Consider the following 17,192-nt stretch of genomic DNA (forward strand, 5'->3'; position numbering starts at 1 on the left):
TCTCCTCAAATCCTCTACCACATATCTTCTGGTTTAAGTGACAACTACCTACTGCAACAGCACATACACAATACTTGCATATAGCGTAGGATGCTGTGTGTCTAACTTCAGATCGACTGATTTCATTAATTGTAAAATAATCTAAAAAAGAGCATCCGTTTACCAGCTTAATGAGTGTTAATATCTAAATTACATAGTAATTATGAAAAATGGAAACATAAAGATACGGCTTTACAACAGAAACCTAATTGTCCATTTAGATACTGAAAACCAACATTCACTTTCTTATCAATTTTTGGTGCATTTCAAAGCATGCCTCCTGGTCTAGTGCTCTAATGCTCCTCTTGCACGCATGGCTGCCATCAGTAACTCTTTAGCATCACATTCACAACCAGACTGCATTCAGTTATCCGCATGCTACTTAATAGGCGTGTACATAAAGCATTGGCAAAGTCTCTGAAAACAAAACAGTGCAAAAACAAAAACATACAAGGGTGCCATCCAACAAAAAAGCAATACCAAAACGTGACAGCAGTCAAGCAGAATAATGCAACCTCAATGAATCCAGCCCACGCCGCTTTACGGTACATAAAGTGATTATCTATCAAAGACTGGTGGTTCATTCAAGACACAGGGGCAGTCTCCATCCAACAGTCTGTCCTGGCAGCAATAACTTCATGGACAGAGACTTATCACCCACTCACCTCCAGAAGTGACCTCTTCCGAACTGGGTTGAGGCACATTGGTGGGGCAATGTGGGGAAGCTTGCACTGCTGCTGCCCATGCTGTACCTGTTCTGTGGAGAAATAGAGGACTCAATTTCCAGGGCTGTCAGCCAGCACCTCCTACAAGTGAAGGAAAATGAAACTAATACATTTTGGGGTGTAGCACAGAACCCCCATTTGCTACTGCAGTATTTCACATCTTCTGTGGAGCTCCATTTGTCTGCTTGGACAGCAAGCTGGATTCTTAGGTTCAAGAGTTGATGGTACTCTTGCCAGTAACCTATATAGCAAGCTGGGATGTGACAGTTAAGAACCAGTGTTACTAGATACACAGCCTAAACAAAGTAAAATACAGTAGAAAGTTTAAACTAATCTCTCAACCCAGACATGAACTAGTACATGCCGTTGGGTAACTCTCTCCTTTATCCCTCCCTTTCACAATCACATGTTGCTTAGTCTGCTCTTTACACATTTCATTTTGCAGATGATTACCATATGGATTACCCTAATTGAGAAGCAGTTCTTCTTTCTATGTTCCATTCATTCGATATACTTATTTTAATTTCATATTAATCCAAATAGTGTTACCACTAGAATCAATCCCTGGAAAGAGAGTTTTCAAAGGGAAGATGAGAACTTTCCCCTGTCCTCATGCTTTCCAACTAGGCCAACAGTTTTCAGCCACCAGTTTTTAGTGTGAAATATGCAAATGAGTTGTATGTAACAAGACACAATCCAAAAAGAGACAAGAAAAGAATATCTGAAGTATATGAATAAATCATTCTTTTGAATGTGGTTATGAGTGCAGTGTTTTACAATTTCAAAAACAATTCTCTGAAGCCTTACTGAAGTAAAGAAAAATACTATAAATGTGAGTTATAGATATGCTTTAAAGCTGCTGAAAAGCATGGGAAGCAAGCAAAAGAAATATAATAATAAGTTAGAGGAGCTTTGCTAAGAAAGAAAAAATACATCAGCTTTCATTATGTCAATTGCTTAAGCTTAGTCTTTTCACCAGATGTGTGCTGAAACATGCATGTAGAGGTAAATGAAACTGTTCCTTTCTTATTTGGGCAAAACAGATTTATGGACCACTTACTCCATGAACAAAGATGTCATAGAAGGCATTTTCTTCATTTTTGTTTTGTGCCAAAACTAGATACTCGTTTTCTCTTTGCAAAGTTTCCAGCGTCCAACATAATAAGCAACAGAACAGTTCATTTCTGATTAGATAGTAACCTTGGATTAATATCATGGCCTATCAAGGACTATGATTATAAGCAGAATTTGACCTGGATATTTGGATGAGGAAGAAAAACAGTAGCAGTGGTTTATGTATATAATAAGTATATCTATATTTAATAAGCACTTTATTTAATATATTTACTAAGCCCAATATTTAAATAAAAAGTAAGGTATATCATGCTGGCTTAGAAGCACAGGCCAAAGATTGTGCCCTGAGCACTACACAAGTGTTATGTCTGCTTTCTAGGTTACTGTTTCATTAGTAGTGTTGGCTGAGGCCATCATTGAAATCAAAGTATACCAAAATAGATATCAGTGAGCTACAATCTCAATATTTCAGAGGTTCTAAGAAGATAAGATGCTGTAACTGGATAGATTACTGTGACCATTAAGAAATGCCCTCAAAGACTTACTTTAAGTAAGCGCAGCTCCACACAGTTAACTATACAGTTAAAAGACAAGAAATTGGGGAAAAATCAGTGAGCAAATATTACAGTTTTGCTCCGTAGTCAAATGATGAAGTAATCCTTCTAAGTAATAACAGGAATTTCTGTAAATCCATTCCTTTTCTTCATGTGAAAAACAACAGGAGTACCACAAAGAATCACTATCGAGGGACTTAGATAACTTCAGTTTTTTCATGCAGCCTAAGCCCATCTCACAGTCACACAAAAAACTGCCCAGAAGTGACCACAATTCACTGACAATCTAAATGTCCAGGTAACAAATTTCTTTCCAGGCAGAGAGAAGAACTCAAACACTCCGAAATCTTGAGGATAGTTTCTAGCAGTCCCTGTTAGGACTGGCAGCAGTGGAACCAAGGTCCATCCAAAACCACTACTGTCACTGCCTTTACCCTCACGCAAATACAAAGCAGTACAAGCTGCAAACTGAATGTATGAGCTCCACACAGCAATTTGAAACAGCTTCAGTGTGGATTGTTGTTTATTTTACTAATCTTCAAATATATCAAATGCCAAGCCTTTGACACTTTGAAGGTAACCCGTATTTGTTTCAAAAGCAAGCCTTAAACATTCAAAATGCATTACATGCTTCAAAGGGCACTTCCTTTGCTTACATCCTCTGGATTTTCTCCCCATAAGTTAATTATGGTTCCTAAACCTCCCCCTGCAGTCTGTGTATATCAAGCTCTTCAAGAGACTCTTTAATCATATGGGATAATTCGTAAACGTAGACACATTTTCACTGTCCGGGAGAGCAGTTCATAGAACAAAAAAGAAAACCATTTCCTCACATACGACTGATGTATTTTCCAGAGACCAATTACAACTGAAAGAACTTCCATGACAGAAAGCACATGCTGTTTTTAGGAGGAAATCACCTTGCTGCCATATCCAAGCTGGAATTTCCCTTTGGTTTCAAAGTCATGGTGCTCTGTGGAAAACATGTAACCTTTACAAAATACCTCTGGTAAGACCCTGCCTCTTACCTGTCAAGCAAGATATTTTGCCAGGTCATTTGCACCAAGAAATCTGCTTCAGAGACCCACAGCTAAAGCAGGTGACATCTTTTCCCTGCAGCATACTCACAAGAGGCTGGTATGCTTCCAACAGTGACTGAATCAGATAACCACCATTTTAAAACCACTTCAATTAATTGAAGTGACTAATTCTGGATTTGCCACGCTGTATTTCTTTTCCTCCAACAATGCACCTGTGCTAGCTGGTTAGACACAGCCTATTTCTTAACAAATCTGCATAAACCCAAACGTACAAGAGCGGCAGCTGATCTTGAGGAGTAATTACTACTCTGGGGGGAAAAAAAAGGTACATTTTCTAAAATTCTGATACTGACAACTCTGAAAAACATCTGTAAAATAAATGTGTTAAAGGGTCGCAAGATGTTACCGATGTTCATGAAATATCTTGTAATTTATTTCAGAGATTTAATTACACCCTTCATGCTTACTCTCCTATTAGAAGATCTTCTGGTTAGCGTTAATTTGAATTCTACAGCAACTTAAATTAATACAACTGAGAAAAAATTATCAGCCCTTTAAATAACAAACTGATAATGTGTCCGGGCAGTATATACTTAAAAAGAAGAAAAAGACATACAATTAAAATCTGAGCTACAATTACTTTGCATTTCAGAAAGTTAAAAGTAGCCTGAAGCAAGATGATTTCAAAGGGAAAATCTGGACAGTAGCTTTGCTCCAAGCAAATCTATGAGAGTATTTAACAGGAAAAAAAAAGAAAGCAGAAATCATAAATCATATACGAGGAAGAGACAAAAAGGTCAAAGAGAAGGAAATGAGTTTATGCCTAGGTTATTATAAATTTGCATACACTAAGCTCCTATGGAAACTTGCAAAGAAAGTATTAAGACCATATAGCTTCAACTCTAAGGACTCTCTTACGGTGCAACTGCAGAATGCAGCTGAGTTTCCTGACATGCATAGAGAAGCTTTAGAGAAATTAAGATTCCTAAAAATAATGAAGTTAGGCCAAATTTCTAACTGCATTTGGTTTTACTCTAAAGAACAAAGCCAGAATTGGTACTGAATCTCTGAAGATTCACTAAACTGAAATTTGCAGGAAGGTCTTCCATCGACAGCTACTCCAGCACTGATTCTTGCACTGACACCTAAGTCAGATAAACTCTTCAAAACAAACAAAGAAAACAACAACAAAACTCTTGCAGCACCAAGCACAACATACTACATGCCCACAACAGATGTAATGCAGTACTGCAGACAAAAGCAACTAAGGCCACCACACAGCAATAACTGGACAAAAACTAGTTGTACAGAACAGTGCTCTTAAGTGAAAAACAAAAATATGTTTGTAAATATAGGTGTATTTTAACGGACTTACAGTACGTACATACAGTACAGCTGTGCACCATGATCCAATGTCACTGAAGCCAATGGCAGATTCTTAATAGGCTTTTTTCATTACTAAATCACAGATACATGAAGGCTGTAACAACTTGTGAGGATTTTAATGAATAAATTATTGTTATTGGAAACATGGATCTCTCTGTCTTAACAAGCAAAAAAAAAAAAAAAAAAAAAAAGTATAACATTTTATCTTGATAACAAGTCATATAATTAGAAAATGAAGCCCCACAAGCTTTTTCCTCACAAGAACAGGGTAAAAGCCTGACCCCACAGTTCAGACAAGCCATTAGTACTAGCCCACTTTGCTGGGACTTCACCCAAAACGCCTGTCAAACCTTCTTCCATTTCAGAGACCCTCCCTTAACCCTGAGGTTCACACACAGACTGACCAATGACTTCCAGGTCAAGATAATTTTAATTCACATCCATGACCTTTAACAAAGACAAAAGAACAGAGGAATGGAACAGCAGGACCATCCAGGATCTGGCTTTCATGGATTTCAATGAATATAAATTCAGAGCAAAAAGAATGGCAAACACTGAGTGACAAACCAGCTGGCATTTTGATTTTGCTGCTGGTGATGGTTTGGTTGTGTTATTTGTTTGTTTGTTTTTAATAAGCATTTCTGGAGTTCAAAGCCTAGCAAGTACTGCAGACATAAGCCAAGCATCACTACAGTCAAGTCAAGCAGCAAGTGGAAAGAGAAAAACTGAAGTCAGGGAACAAATTACAGTATTCTGCCTGTTTATTTCTTCCCCCAGCACTGCTGAGATGTACATGTTCCTGACATCCCCCAAGTCTGAGCAGAGAGTATTATTTCCAGGAAGAGACACGTTGTGAATGTAAAGCTCCAGGGCCCTGCTGGAGCAGAGATGGAACAGTTGCCTTCTGGCAGGAATTAAAGCTGGTATGGAAATTTCAGAAAAGGAATTAAAGGATGGTCTGGAAACTGGCCAGGAGTAGATCAAAGTAACTTTAGCAGCATGAAGACACATACCAGAAGCGCATGAAAGGGGACTTCAAGGCAGACCACTAGGTTTAAGAAAGTATCTGTTGTTTGGACAGAAGTCTGCATGAACCAAAGGAAAATGTAAATTATTCTTCTGAAACATTTAGTCCCAAAATATCCATTCTGTTTTGCATAATTTCCACTGTCTTGGCCACATGTCAGTCATCTACCAGAACAGATGTATTTTAGATGTATTTTGAACTATAATAATTGACCAGCTTATCCTACTTCTTCATCTTTAAGCACAGTATGTTCCTGGAACTGAAGATCAGGTTCAGGACAACTTCAGCTACCTAGGAGTTAAAACATATTAAAAACAGAGAAAAGTAAAGTATCCACCCACTCAAAGCATTTCAGTTTTCTTATTAGCTCTGTATTAAGTCTGTCTGCAATGCAGGAAGGCTCTTCTCTCTGAAACATAAGCTCATAAAACTTTCAAAATCATTTTCCGTTTATATAATGGGAGGCCAAGGCAGATCTTCTCTGGGACTCACCCATGTAACCACTGAGCTGGGCCCTAAACAAGCTGGCGTTTTACTGAAACAAAACATCACAAGGGGGTAGTTCTTAAAGCAGCCCGCTTCAAAAGAAGAAAAGGACCATCCCTTGCTATGATCTGGGTAACCTCAGAGCTGAAAAGAGGTGCTGTGGGAATTCTGAATTGGATAAAAGCTTCAGGGAACTGGTAGATTATTGCTTTTAAAAGCTATTAGGATGAACAGGAGCTTTGCCTCCTCTCCTTTTCTGACCTATGTGCTACAACAGCACCATCAATAAACTCTGTTCATACTTCCATCAGTAAAAACAGCTTTTGAAAAATGAAGAAACATTGAGAAAATATTCCTGTGCTCCAGCAGAAAGTTTTCAGCAGACAGAACAAAGAATAAAAACACAATTCTTGATACAAATTCATGAGAATCACAGCCTACAAGCCATAGCACAGGGCTTCCCCAAATGCCTTGTTGAGGAAGGACTGGGGCAGCTGGTGGAGCATAACACTGCTTGGGATCCTGGAACTGTGCTCATCCTCTGCTAGGAGCAGGGTTACCCTCCACAGCCTCACTCAACTGTTTCAATATCTCTCTTTGTCTCCCTCTATCACACATATTAAACCCCCATCCATCGACCTTCTGTACAAACGAGATGCAGATGTTAGTGGTACTCTGTTACATCTTGCCTGCTGAGCTCACGTGGGGATTCATGTAGATAACAAGAACTCAGAGTCAGAATCTCCGGGCTGCATTGCTTGGTTTTGAGAAGAACCTTAGTTCCTCCCTGCTCAGTTATTTGGACTCTGTTGCTGCATAAATTTTAGACATTTAGAAGACAAGCACATTTGTTAGAGATAACACTCAACTTAGAGCACTTCTAACATAGAAATTTACACTTTGAACATTAGCAAAATTCAGATACAGTTTTTAGTCTTAAAATTTCATGAAATTTTGAAGTTACTGGATGCTTTACTATACTGAACATTAGAGATTCGTGAATGTATACACTTGTATGAATAAACTCATAAATGGAGATGTCTGGAGCCAATATAACTTAGCAAGAACATGAGTAGCTTGGAAATATTTGCAACATTTCAGGAAAGGAAATGGCCAAAGTAGGCATTTTTTAAAATAAAACTGTAAATTCAATTGCTAACAATAATATGCCAGCCATAAAGACTGAATTCAATCACTAAAACATGAAACAAAGGATCAGCATCCTGTGCTCACCTCAATATAACTACATTCATTAAGTCCCGTCTGTAATAACCAGGCTGTTGTTTGCTTTGTGGAGTCTGAATTGCTAATTCCTCCCATTTACACCAACTTCTTGGCAGTCCGGAACAAAAATCGTTTTCTGTCTAAATATACTTACACTTAACAATCAGAAATGAATCCCTGTGTAAACAAGCTCCATGTTGGTGATCATCTTTGTTAGTATTTATTAATGGGGCAAGAAGCACTGCAGCTTTCCACGTTCAGATTTAACATTGCTGTTACTGCCATTACTCAGGTTCACCCAGGATAATAGTCAAATGCTTTTCCAGTACATTTGTAGTCTATGTTCCTCCTTTTCTGTTGCTCATATAACATTAAAGCCTTGTAAAAACGTGGGTTTGATGAGATATTATGGTAAGGATCACTACTAAGTATGTGTTCGCAACACTGAGACACTGACATTTCTGATGCACATGTAACAGCTGACAAACTATGGGGTTCTGGTGACAGATGGCAGCTTTATCCCTGCACAAGTCAGCACTGCTCACCGTAACCTTTGCTCCCAGAAGGCAGGTGTGATGCTTCCTTCTCTGCTAGAAAGGGACAAATTAAAAAACTGGCCACCATTCTGGCACAGTGAGAGAGGTTGCAGAGCCTCCCTACTTGCAGTATTCTGAAGCCATCTGGACACGTTACTGGGTACCCTGCTCTGGGTATCCCTGCTGGATTAGGGTTAGCACAGATGGGCCCAGAGGTCCCTGCCAACCTCAGCCATTCTGTGGTTCTGTGACTTTCTGAAGAAGCTGGATTCAGGCTGGTAGGCTGACCAGTGCCTCTCTCACTCCTGTCCTCTCTGCTGCTCCTCCAAGGGGAGCCTTGGCACAAACAGGCTGCAATAGGTTTCCAAGGCAGAGAAGGAAAGGCAGGCATGAATAATGAACTCTTTGCCTCTAATAACTGCACGTGCGAGCAGTTGCAAACTAAGTCCCAAACTCAAAATACCTTGAAGTTAGTTTGAAGATACAAAAAAGTACAAGAATTTTTTTTTCAGAGAAGCTCCAGCTCATCAGCAGCACAGGGAAATCAGAAATACAAGGACACTGCTTCTCACACCCACTGTATAACAAAAGCTTTGTTCCAGACAGAGCAAATCTCACTTCCCAGTTCAGCAAACACTGGTGGACATAGAACAGAACAGACTGCAAGTCAGATGGGACACACATCGCTTTTCCTGTCCCGTTTCCCAGTGCTGAAACTTTTAAATAGCCATACCAATAGATGCAGGTTCCCATTTCAAGTGTAGCAACTGGTAGAAATAGACACACATGACAACAGTCATCCACAAAACTTTTGTCAGTGCAACATGTACACAAACACGCACCACACAAATAAAATCACACTTTGTATTGCTGGGTCTTCTCAGATATTGGCTGTGTATAATAGAATTATGGAGCAGGTTTGGAGTTTATGAGAGTCCCACCACAATCGCACTTTCCTGAAGACCAGTTAAATAGGGCAAACAAAACAAAAAGGCAAATAAACCTCTGGCTTACATTTAACCCTGTCTTTCCCAACAAACAATGCGACAGTCTAGAAGAAAGAAGTGCATGTGACCAAGACGTGTATGTCAAGCTCTATGCACCATCCTTATCCCTGGTAATCATATATTTGTCAGTTGATGAGCAGAAATTATAACTGCCTAATGCTGAACTATTGGTCAAATTCCAGGTTTCCTTTGTTTAAAAGAAAAACCCTCTGGCAGAGTTGGCATCCGGTATTAGGGGACAAGGTGTTCATTTTGACCTAGGATAAAAGCCTTTAAGCAATGCAAAGCACCACCCACCCATATGGCCATTTTTTGATTCTTAGCATCAGGTGTTCCAAGAATTTCTTTAAGATAAGCAATAATTCACAGCTACCTATTTCAAAGACACCACATTTTTTAATTCCATTTTGTGATTAAAGACTATGCTTCCATTAAAGAGAATGTGCTTGACCTAATACTGCCATTCCAAACATGACTCCAGAACAGCTGACTTCATCTCCTGCTGGCTATTCCAGTACCACCCATCTGCATGCACAAATGAAAGATACAAAATCAAGTTTACACGTAGCATGATGAGAGCTTTGTGTGCTTTCCTCTGCACTGCCCAGTCCACTGCTCCTATCTGTTGCATTTTACTTACTAATTACTGTTACTACATTTATTATTGAATTTTCCTCTTTAACATGTCACAATAGAGAAATAAATATATCCAAAATTATTAAATAAGGAGAGAAAAAGTCTGATGTTACAGCAACCAGTACATCAGTGGGTAGCATTAACCTCAGACTTGGTGTAAATGGTCTCATTTTGCACTATCATCAAATACTCGCAATGCCTGGGTCACATCTACAACAAAAGCGCTATGTGCCAGAAGAATGAAGGTGATAATTAGTTAAGTTCTATTCAGATTTGAGTTGAACCAGAACCAGAGAATATAAAAGAATTCTCAGCCCTTTAGTTTCTGCTGTACTTTGTTGTTAATTAAAACGCACATGAATGTCATTATATCACATGCAGATGTTCCTCTTTTTTTAAGCAGATAAATATGAAAGGCAGTGCTGCATTTGCTGGTACAGATTGCAAACCTCATCGTACTCAAAATTCACAAAAGTTACTGAACTGTGTGACACGTTGTGCTGAAAAATGTTCTTAGGAATTGGGCCTTTTGATGTGTATCTTTATAACTTGTATTGGCACTGTCCAAATACAGACTGCTCTCATTTGCATTTATGCAACAAAAATAAGAGGTAAAACAGTTAAGTGGGGAAAAATTTGTGAGAAAATGAACTCTTAGATTACATAACACAGCTTTGATAGGCTTTCTTTTGTTATTTTTGGTAAAAATTGGGGGGCTTTTACCAGAAAACAATAATAAAGACCGTTTTTGTTACTAAAGGTCATTCGGTGTTAACCTGGGAACTACAGAAGCAGTTGATCAGGAAAGCGTCTCTGTATGACTAGATGTGCACTTAAAACCCTTGCTTGTTTAACAACAAAAATCCCAATAATACTTTCCTCTGGTTCACTGAGTTACTCACTTCCTCTGCCATCCTTTCCCAGTCAATAAATAAATACCTTGCCTCCTCTTAGCATATGCTCCTCTATATAAGGCCTTACTAAGGTGGAAGAAATAGACTGCAACAGAGAAGTCTCAGGAACTGGTAACCAAGTAATTACACAATGCAAGTAGTACTGATTGATTACCTCTTTATGGATGTAATAAAACATACTCAGTTCTTCTTCTATTATAAAATATTCAGTGTTAGTGTATTGCGTTTCACAATTTAAACTGATATATGAACCACATCTATTATTCTTTAAATATGTGAAACATTGTTGAAATGTCTGTGGTCTGAGCAGAAAACAAAATATCCTGCAAGGTACAGTTTTCTTTTCATAATGATGCATATGCTAAATCAGCTGCTCCCGCAGTGAATGATGACACTTACTCTACCTGCACTGTGTTGTTTAGTTTTACATTATTCAATGCTTTTGAATTGTCAGTTTCAATTAGAAAGAAATCTGGCATAGATCGAGGAGAGCGTGCATAAATCCACATTTTATGCTGGATTTTATCTCATAAATACAATGCACCGTTGACCTCCTGAACTTCAAGGCTTAGGTGTAATTGAATATATTGTATATTGGAGTTAGATGGTTGAATATACTATAAATAACTCTGTTTAATGTTTCTAGTCTGTACTTGTTTGTATCAAAAGTACTTATGAACAAAGTGCACACAGGCTAAATTGCTGAAATCTAGCAATGTTTTGTGCCACTCAGACATGTGTCAGACCCTGCTGTTGGGCTCCTGATGAAAGCCCTATGCAGGTACCTGCTGCATCTTTTGCTCTTGTAGAAGCAGCGTGGCTAGTTCATCCCTTAGCCAATATTCCAGATGCTTCTTTTCTTTGGTTAATGACACTGCACAGCAACTAACTATAGCTTTTATTTGGTTACTGAGTGGGACATCATCTATTAATTATCTATGTGTGTAGACAGCTAATGTTGCTGTCAGTATCTGAGGGCAACCCACCAGAACCTGGCATTAGATTTCTGCCTTAACAAGGGGAAAGAACCCAGTTTCGTCACACTTGGAATCACTGTACAGGGTACACATGACCCTGGTGAATAATTGTCCTTTGGAGGCCCAACATTAAGTGCAGCTCCTGAGCAAGTTAACTCCATGCTTTTTAAGCACAACCAGCAGCACAGAACAGCTTCAAGCGCTCTCCAAGGAGGACCTAGCAGCCGGACATTCATCACATCAGCCTCTTCCCTGAGCAAGAAGGTCTTGGGCAGAGGCAGTAACAAGTGGGGGAAAAAAGCTCCTAAATCTGTTTTCATTATCTACAGGGGATTTTACTTTAAAATCATTACCAAATGTTAAAAAAGTATCTTTTTTTCATCCCCTATAATAAATGCTTTACATGGTTATGATTCAATATGTTTTACACTGCACTGGTAATTCTCATTATTTTTCAAATATCACATTTGAGAAGGTTAATACACCATTAACATGATTAACTTTGTAATAGAAGTTAAGCCATATGGAACCAATCTGCACCATTTGGCCATATAAATGACTAGATACTGAAGGTCAGCTTCTGCCTCACTGCACCTGTGCATCTTCCCCAGCTTCACTCACAAGTAAAGGCATAGATTGAGGGAGAAACTGAGAGGACAAGCAACCTCTTAGTTCTTCCTGAAACAGGGAAACTCTATGGGGATGGATGGGGATGAACTGACAAGTTGGACATGCCTACATAAAAACTGCAGAATGCCTTTGCCACCAGAGAATCAATTCACCAGATAAATTTAGGTTCATGGAGATTATTCACACTTATCAACACCGTTCTGTAAGGATAGTGAATTTTGTTCCTTGTGTAACAATTTATCTGCCAGTTCTACTGTTAAGGCGACGTCAAGGCAGCCATCAGACTGAAGGGCAGCCTCTGGCCCCATAAGCACACTACCACTTACCCATATGCTGTCCCCATCCCACTGGCCACCATTTTCCTGCCATCTTCTCTGATAGACTTTGTAAGCAAAGCCCCTGTTCCTCCCACCCAGCCACATCCCACTGTGTTGCTGATATTCTGCATTTCCCTGACACCGCACCTCCCGGGCAGCTGGGCTGCAAGAGGCTGTAAAGACAAACCCCAGCTTGGCAGCGAGTCATGAGCCTGAATGGATGTGGTGCATCACTGAGCCCGTATTTTGGCCTAGGGGAGGATCAGCTATCACCATCTCACTTCCTACCAACATCCACAGAAACTGCATTTAACAGTGTCCAGTGACAGAAACCTCACAAGCTATGGAAGTTTTCTTGCAGGTCACATACTCCAGGCCTCAGGTGTTTCTATTCTCTCTCTTTAAATCTCATCGTTTTGGTTTTCAGCGAGCAGACAACTTAAATTGAAGCCATTCCCTCAAAAAACACTCTTGAAAGTCATCACTGAATATGTTCCTGCATGGTGCTGCTCAAATTAAATTGCCTTATTTCCACGGTGCAACTGTAAAATACTTTCAAGAGATATAATGACAAAATTACTCAAGTCCTGCTTGGTTTAACTCCATTAACTTTACTGCAGGTACACATATGGAGCAGGAGAAACAAGTGTAGGTTGTCACTGCTGCCATCTAAATGTCTGCAGTGCTTTACGTGTGTGTATAATGCCTGCTATCAGAAACAGAAAAACACTGACAGCAATGCATCATCAATCAGATCAGGAAACATTTGAGATTCATAAAACAATTAAAGTTCTGGTAGTTAAGGTCAGCCATGCTTGGTACATAAGCCCAATGTTAGAAAATAATGTCTTAACACTAAAGAAATCATCATTCTTTGCTTAAGCAAGCTGTCCATTAGGAACATGCTGGGGCCACTAGTGAGAGCAAAGCCAAGTTAGACTTGGCTCATGGTCTCCTTACACCCTGTGCATTCAAAAGCCTGTCTAAGTCTTTTCTGGTGTTTTTGTTTGGCTATTCAATGCAGTAATAGATCAGAAATAAGGCAATAGTCTAGTTATCCCACATCACCTTGATTGTTGTTGGCTTTACTTTCCTAAGGGAACAGATGGGAAAGAAGTGCATATAAGGTCAGAAACACCTCCTTCTGCAAGTGAATTTAGTCTGCTGAATTTAAAGCAACGACAACAGAAGAACCCCTTACCAAGATTTTAAACTCTGAAAACAAAAGAGAACATTGTAATTATTTACAGAGAACAAGGGATCAGTAAGCTTTCCAATGAATAAAATGTTAAGTGTTTATTTGTTTTCAACAGTGGATTAGAAAAGCAAAAAAAACCAACAACCCAGAAGATGAGTCTTTGGTTTGACCCTGCCCAACATATATTTCAATACAACAAAATAATGCAATACTGTTTGCAAAACAACATGGCTGCATTTCCAGATGTACAGTGCTATCATACACACAGTACCATCATATGATAGAGCCAAATGCAAAGGGCTGCAGAAGGACTTCAAGCCTTCCTAGATGAGAAGTGTTAAAAGCTGTTTCATGGAGCCAGATCTTTAGATAAATAAAATCATAAAATAAAATTAAAAAAGAAAAAAAACCACAATGAACAAAGTACATTTTAAGCACCAGTTTAACTTACATGGTCACTCAGCATTTTAAACCCAATCAATTATTAATTAGATCAGCTCTCCTCAGTTTGTATCAATTAGAAATGAAACTTTGTGAGGTAGATTCCTGAAGGCATCCCTGGAAAAACTGCATAAATAAATCTGTTCCCTCATGGTTTTCACGTTGTTTTAAAAAAGGTGTGACAACCTCAGGGGTAATATATGGAAGAATTGTATTACGTCTGTCCAGCTGAGCATTACAATACTCAGAGCTGAAGAATTAACACCATTTCAAATAACCTTTGCTATGACAGTCTCCTATACATCATCTACTCAAAATCAACACATTTCACAACGACTCTCATTCCCAGGGGAAATATAGGTTGACACTGATATTTAAGGCCTACTTTGCCCCATTTAATACAAGCCACCCCAGGTGCAACCATGGAAGAACATCCAGTCCTTCCAATCCAAAGATCAAGTGAAGGTAGAAAGTGAGAAAACCTCACACTTCAGTCAGCCATGTGCCCCAAAATACTAAAATCAATGCCATCTAAAACACCTGTAACACATAAACAACAAGGCTGGTTTGCAAAATCCACAAGTGATTATTTCCCTCAGATTACAAAACTGACAGATTAGAAGACCAAATTGTCATGTAGCCACACACGCACATTAAATATACATCTGAATCTCAACATGTAGATAGTGCACTGCAGGAACTGCACAGTACATCTTGCAAAAGTGAAGACATTGATTTACAAACCTAATAAATGGAAGACAAATTTGCTTGAAATGTTCTCACAGATGAATACATCTCAAACTGTAAAACATCATTCGGACAAAAGGCACTGAAAATTGAAACCAATTCTTTAGAATGTGCAGAAACATGAACCAGGATGCCAGGAATGTCCTGGAGGGAAGATGATCAAACAGCTACACCAGCCAGTGGTAACAGTTACAGTGCACGGCTTTCTACATTTCCCTGCTGGAAAATATCTGCTTTGTGTTCCCAGTCTGGCCAAACCATCTCACTGCTCTCCACATCCTAAAAAACTGCAAATCATCAATAATCGAGAGAGCATCAGCTGATCACATTTCAGGATGCAGCACGGGAGTATTAAGTGACTGAACATTGATCAAATGACGACACAATCTGGAGACTTGAGTCTCAAGTAGTGCTGAGTGACCCTGATGTTAAGTATGTTCATATTATATAAGCCTACAGTGAAGTACTGTTTCTGCTGCTGGAAAGTGCTGTTAAAACTCAGCACACGCAAATATATTTGCAAAGTCAAGCACCTCCAGATACATTCCTCCTGTTCAATAAATCAACCTTAAAATGGCCTGCTCTTAAAGCAACTTTCTGGAGATGCAAACTGGATCAGCACCAGACCCAACCATTTCACTCAACTCAATCTAAAATATCTGGGCACTTAATGTCACCTGCAGGAAAATCCTTTTTATGTAATAAACCAGCAGCCATTGAAGGACTTAAAATGAAGGTGCCTTTTCTTTCCTCTTATACCTTGCACATACAGAGAGAGGGTGGCAAGAAGGCAGCAGTATTTCAAAAGATTATGCATGCACATCCTTTCTAAATTTATACAGTTCTCAAGGGAACAATCAGCAATGTCTGTGATGCTCAGGCTACAATTACCAAAATGAGATGCATAACCTTTATTACACCAGCAAACAGTTAACTTTACAGATTATTTCTTTTACTGCAGAGCTCTGAAATCTTTCATGTTTTTAAAGGGATCGGCTGCTTCCAGGCTTTCACACTGCAGCTCCTGTGCATTCAATGCCAGGTGCTGCACACCTCACTAGCACAAACTCAGCACAATGCAAGACCTTCTTCAGCACATACAGTTTCATATACCATCACAGCAAGACAGAATGCCTTTGAGATTTAGCAAATTCAAACAGATTCTGTTGCTACATCACACAGGAAAACACCCTGAAAGACTGCTGGAAAAAAAGAAAGAAAGAAAAGAACAGCCTACATCTCCAAACGTGACAGTGCATTCCTGGCACAGAATCTGCAATGCAAGAAGAGAATAATGACAGTATTTCTGTTACCTTCAGTCACATAGTTGTGGTCTCGAAGAAAGCTGTGGTTAATTTTTCGTGTGTCCGTGTCCTCGCCCATTTACAGCAGGATTACTCAGCATGCCTATCCGCAGTGGACTGATAGCATCAGCAGAGGTCGTCACAAGAGCACCATCCATGCTGCCACTGCCTAGCAGAGGCGGGGAGCACACCGGGCTACCGAGCACAGCATAATGAGAGCTGGTGATGCAGCACAGATTTGGGAGGTGAAAATGCTCAAAATAAATAACTAGAATAAAAGGAAGGAAAGGAAAAGTCACGGGAGGGAAGCAGAGGGAGGAACTGCTCCGATAAATTAAGAATGCGGAAAGCCAGTAGGGAGCTTGCGTGAAGGGAATACAGGCACTTCTCCCGCAGTTAAAGAATAACCCAATTGTTTAGTCAGGTACTCCTTAAACAAGTGCCCACGCAGCGTCTCCTCCGAGTGCCTGCTGCCGGGGATCCTGGCGGATGGTCTCAAGTGGCAATCAGCGTACTGCAGCAAAAGCCGCCTGGCGAAGCTCTCTGCTGGCTGTTGCTGCTGTCATATGCCTGTGCTGCATCAGAGCAGGCCCCTCCCAGCCAGCCTCTCGCTGCCCAACCACGCAAGATCTGCATGTAGGAAAGTGAAAAATGAGACTGCAGGTAATTATTTTAGCCCTTCTGCTGCGAAGATGGGCAATGAAAAATTTAAGGGAGGGGATGAGGGAGAAAAAACTTCCAGCTGCTTAAATGGGTTTGCATCGACACGTATTGCACAGTGACGGGAGGCCACAGCTCTGCGCTAGTCAATACTGTCATATGCAGCAAAAGCAACAGTCGTTCAATGTCAGCCTGGATAAATATTACTGAAATTGCCAAATGCCTGCCTCTGAGAATGGGATGGTGAGAGACCAGGCATCCACCAGGAGA

The 17,192-nt window shown here is 39.7% G+C and overlaps 1 protein-coding gene across 1 annotated transcript in view; it reads right to left on the bottom strand.

Annotated features, from left to right (window-relative positions):
* PPP2R2C (protein phosphatase 2 regulatory subunit Bgamma) overlaps window positions 1-16,853 on the bottom strand; it is a 107,833-nt gene extending 90,980 nt beyond the window's left edge. The window contains exon 1 of the mRNA XM_015862886.2: window positions 16,272-16,853. Within this exon, the coding sequence (XP_015718372.1) occupies window positions 16,272-16,341 (70 nt within the window). The 5' untranslated portion in view covers window positions 16,342-16,853. The remainder of the gene's footprint in view (window positions 1-16,271) is intronic.
* Between the last annotated feature and the right edge of the window lie 339 nt (window positions 16,854-17,192).

This window comes from Coturnix japonica, chromosome 4, assembly GCF_001577835.2.
Source record: "Coturnix japonica isolate 7356 chromosome 4, Coturnix japonica 2.1, whole genome shotgun sequence".
Taxonomy (NCBI): Eukaryota; Metazoa; Chordata; class Aves; order Galliformes; family Phasianidae; genus Coturnix; species Coturnix japonica.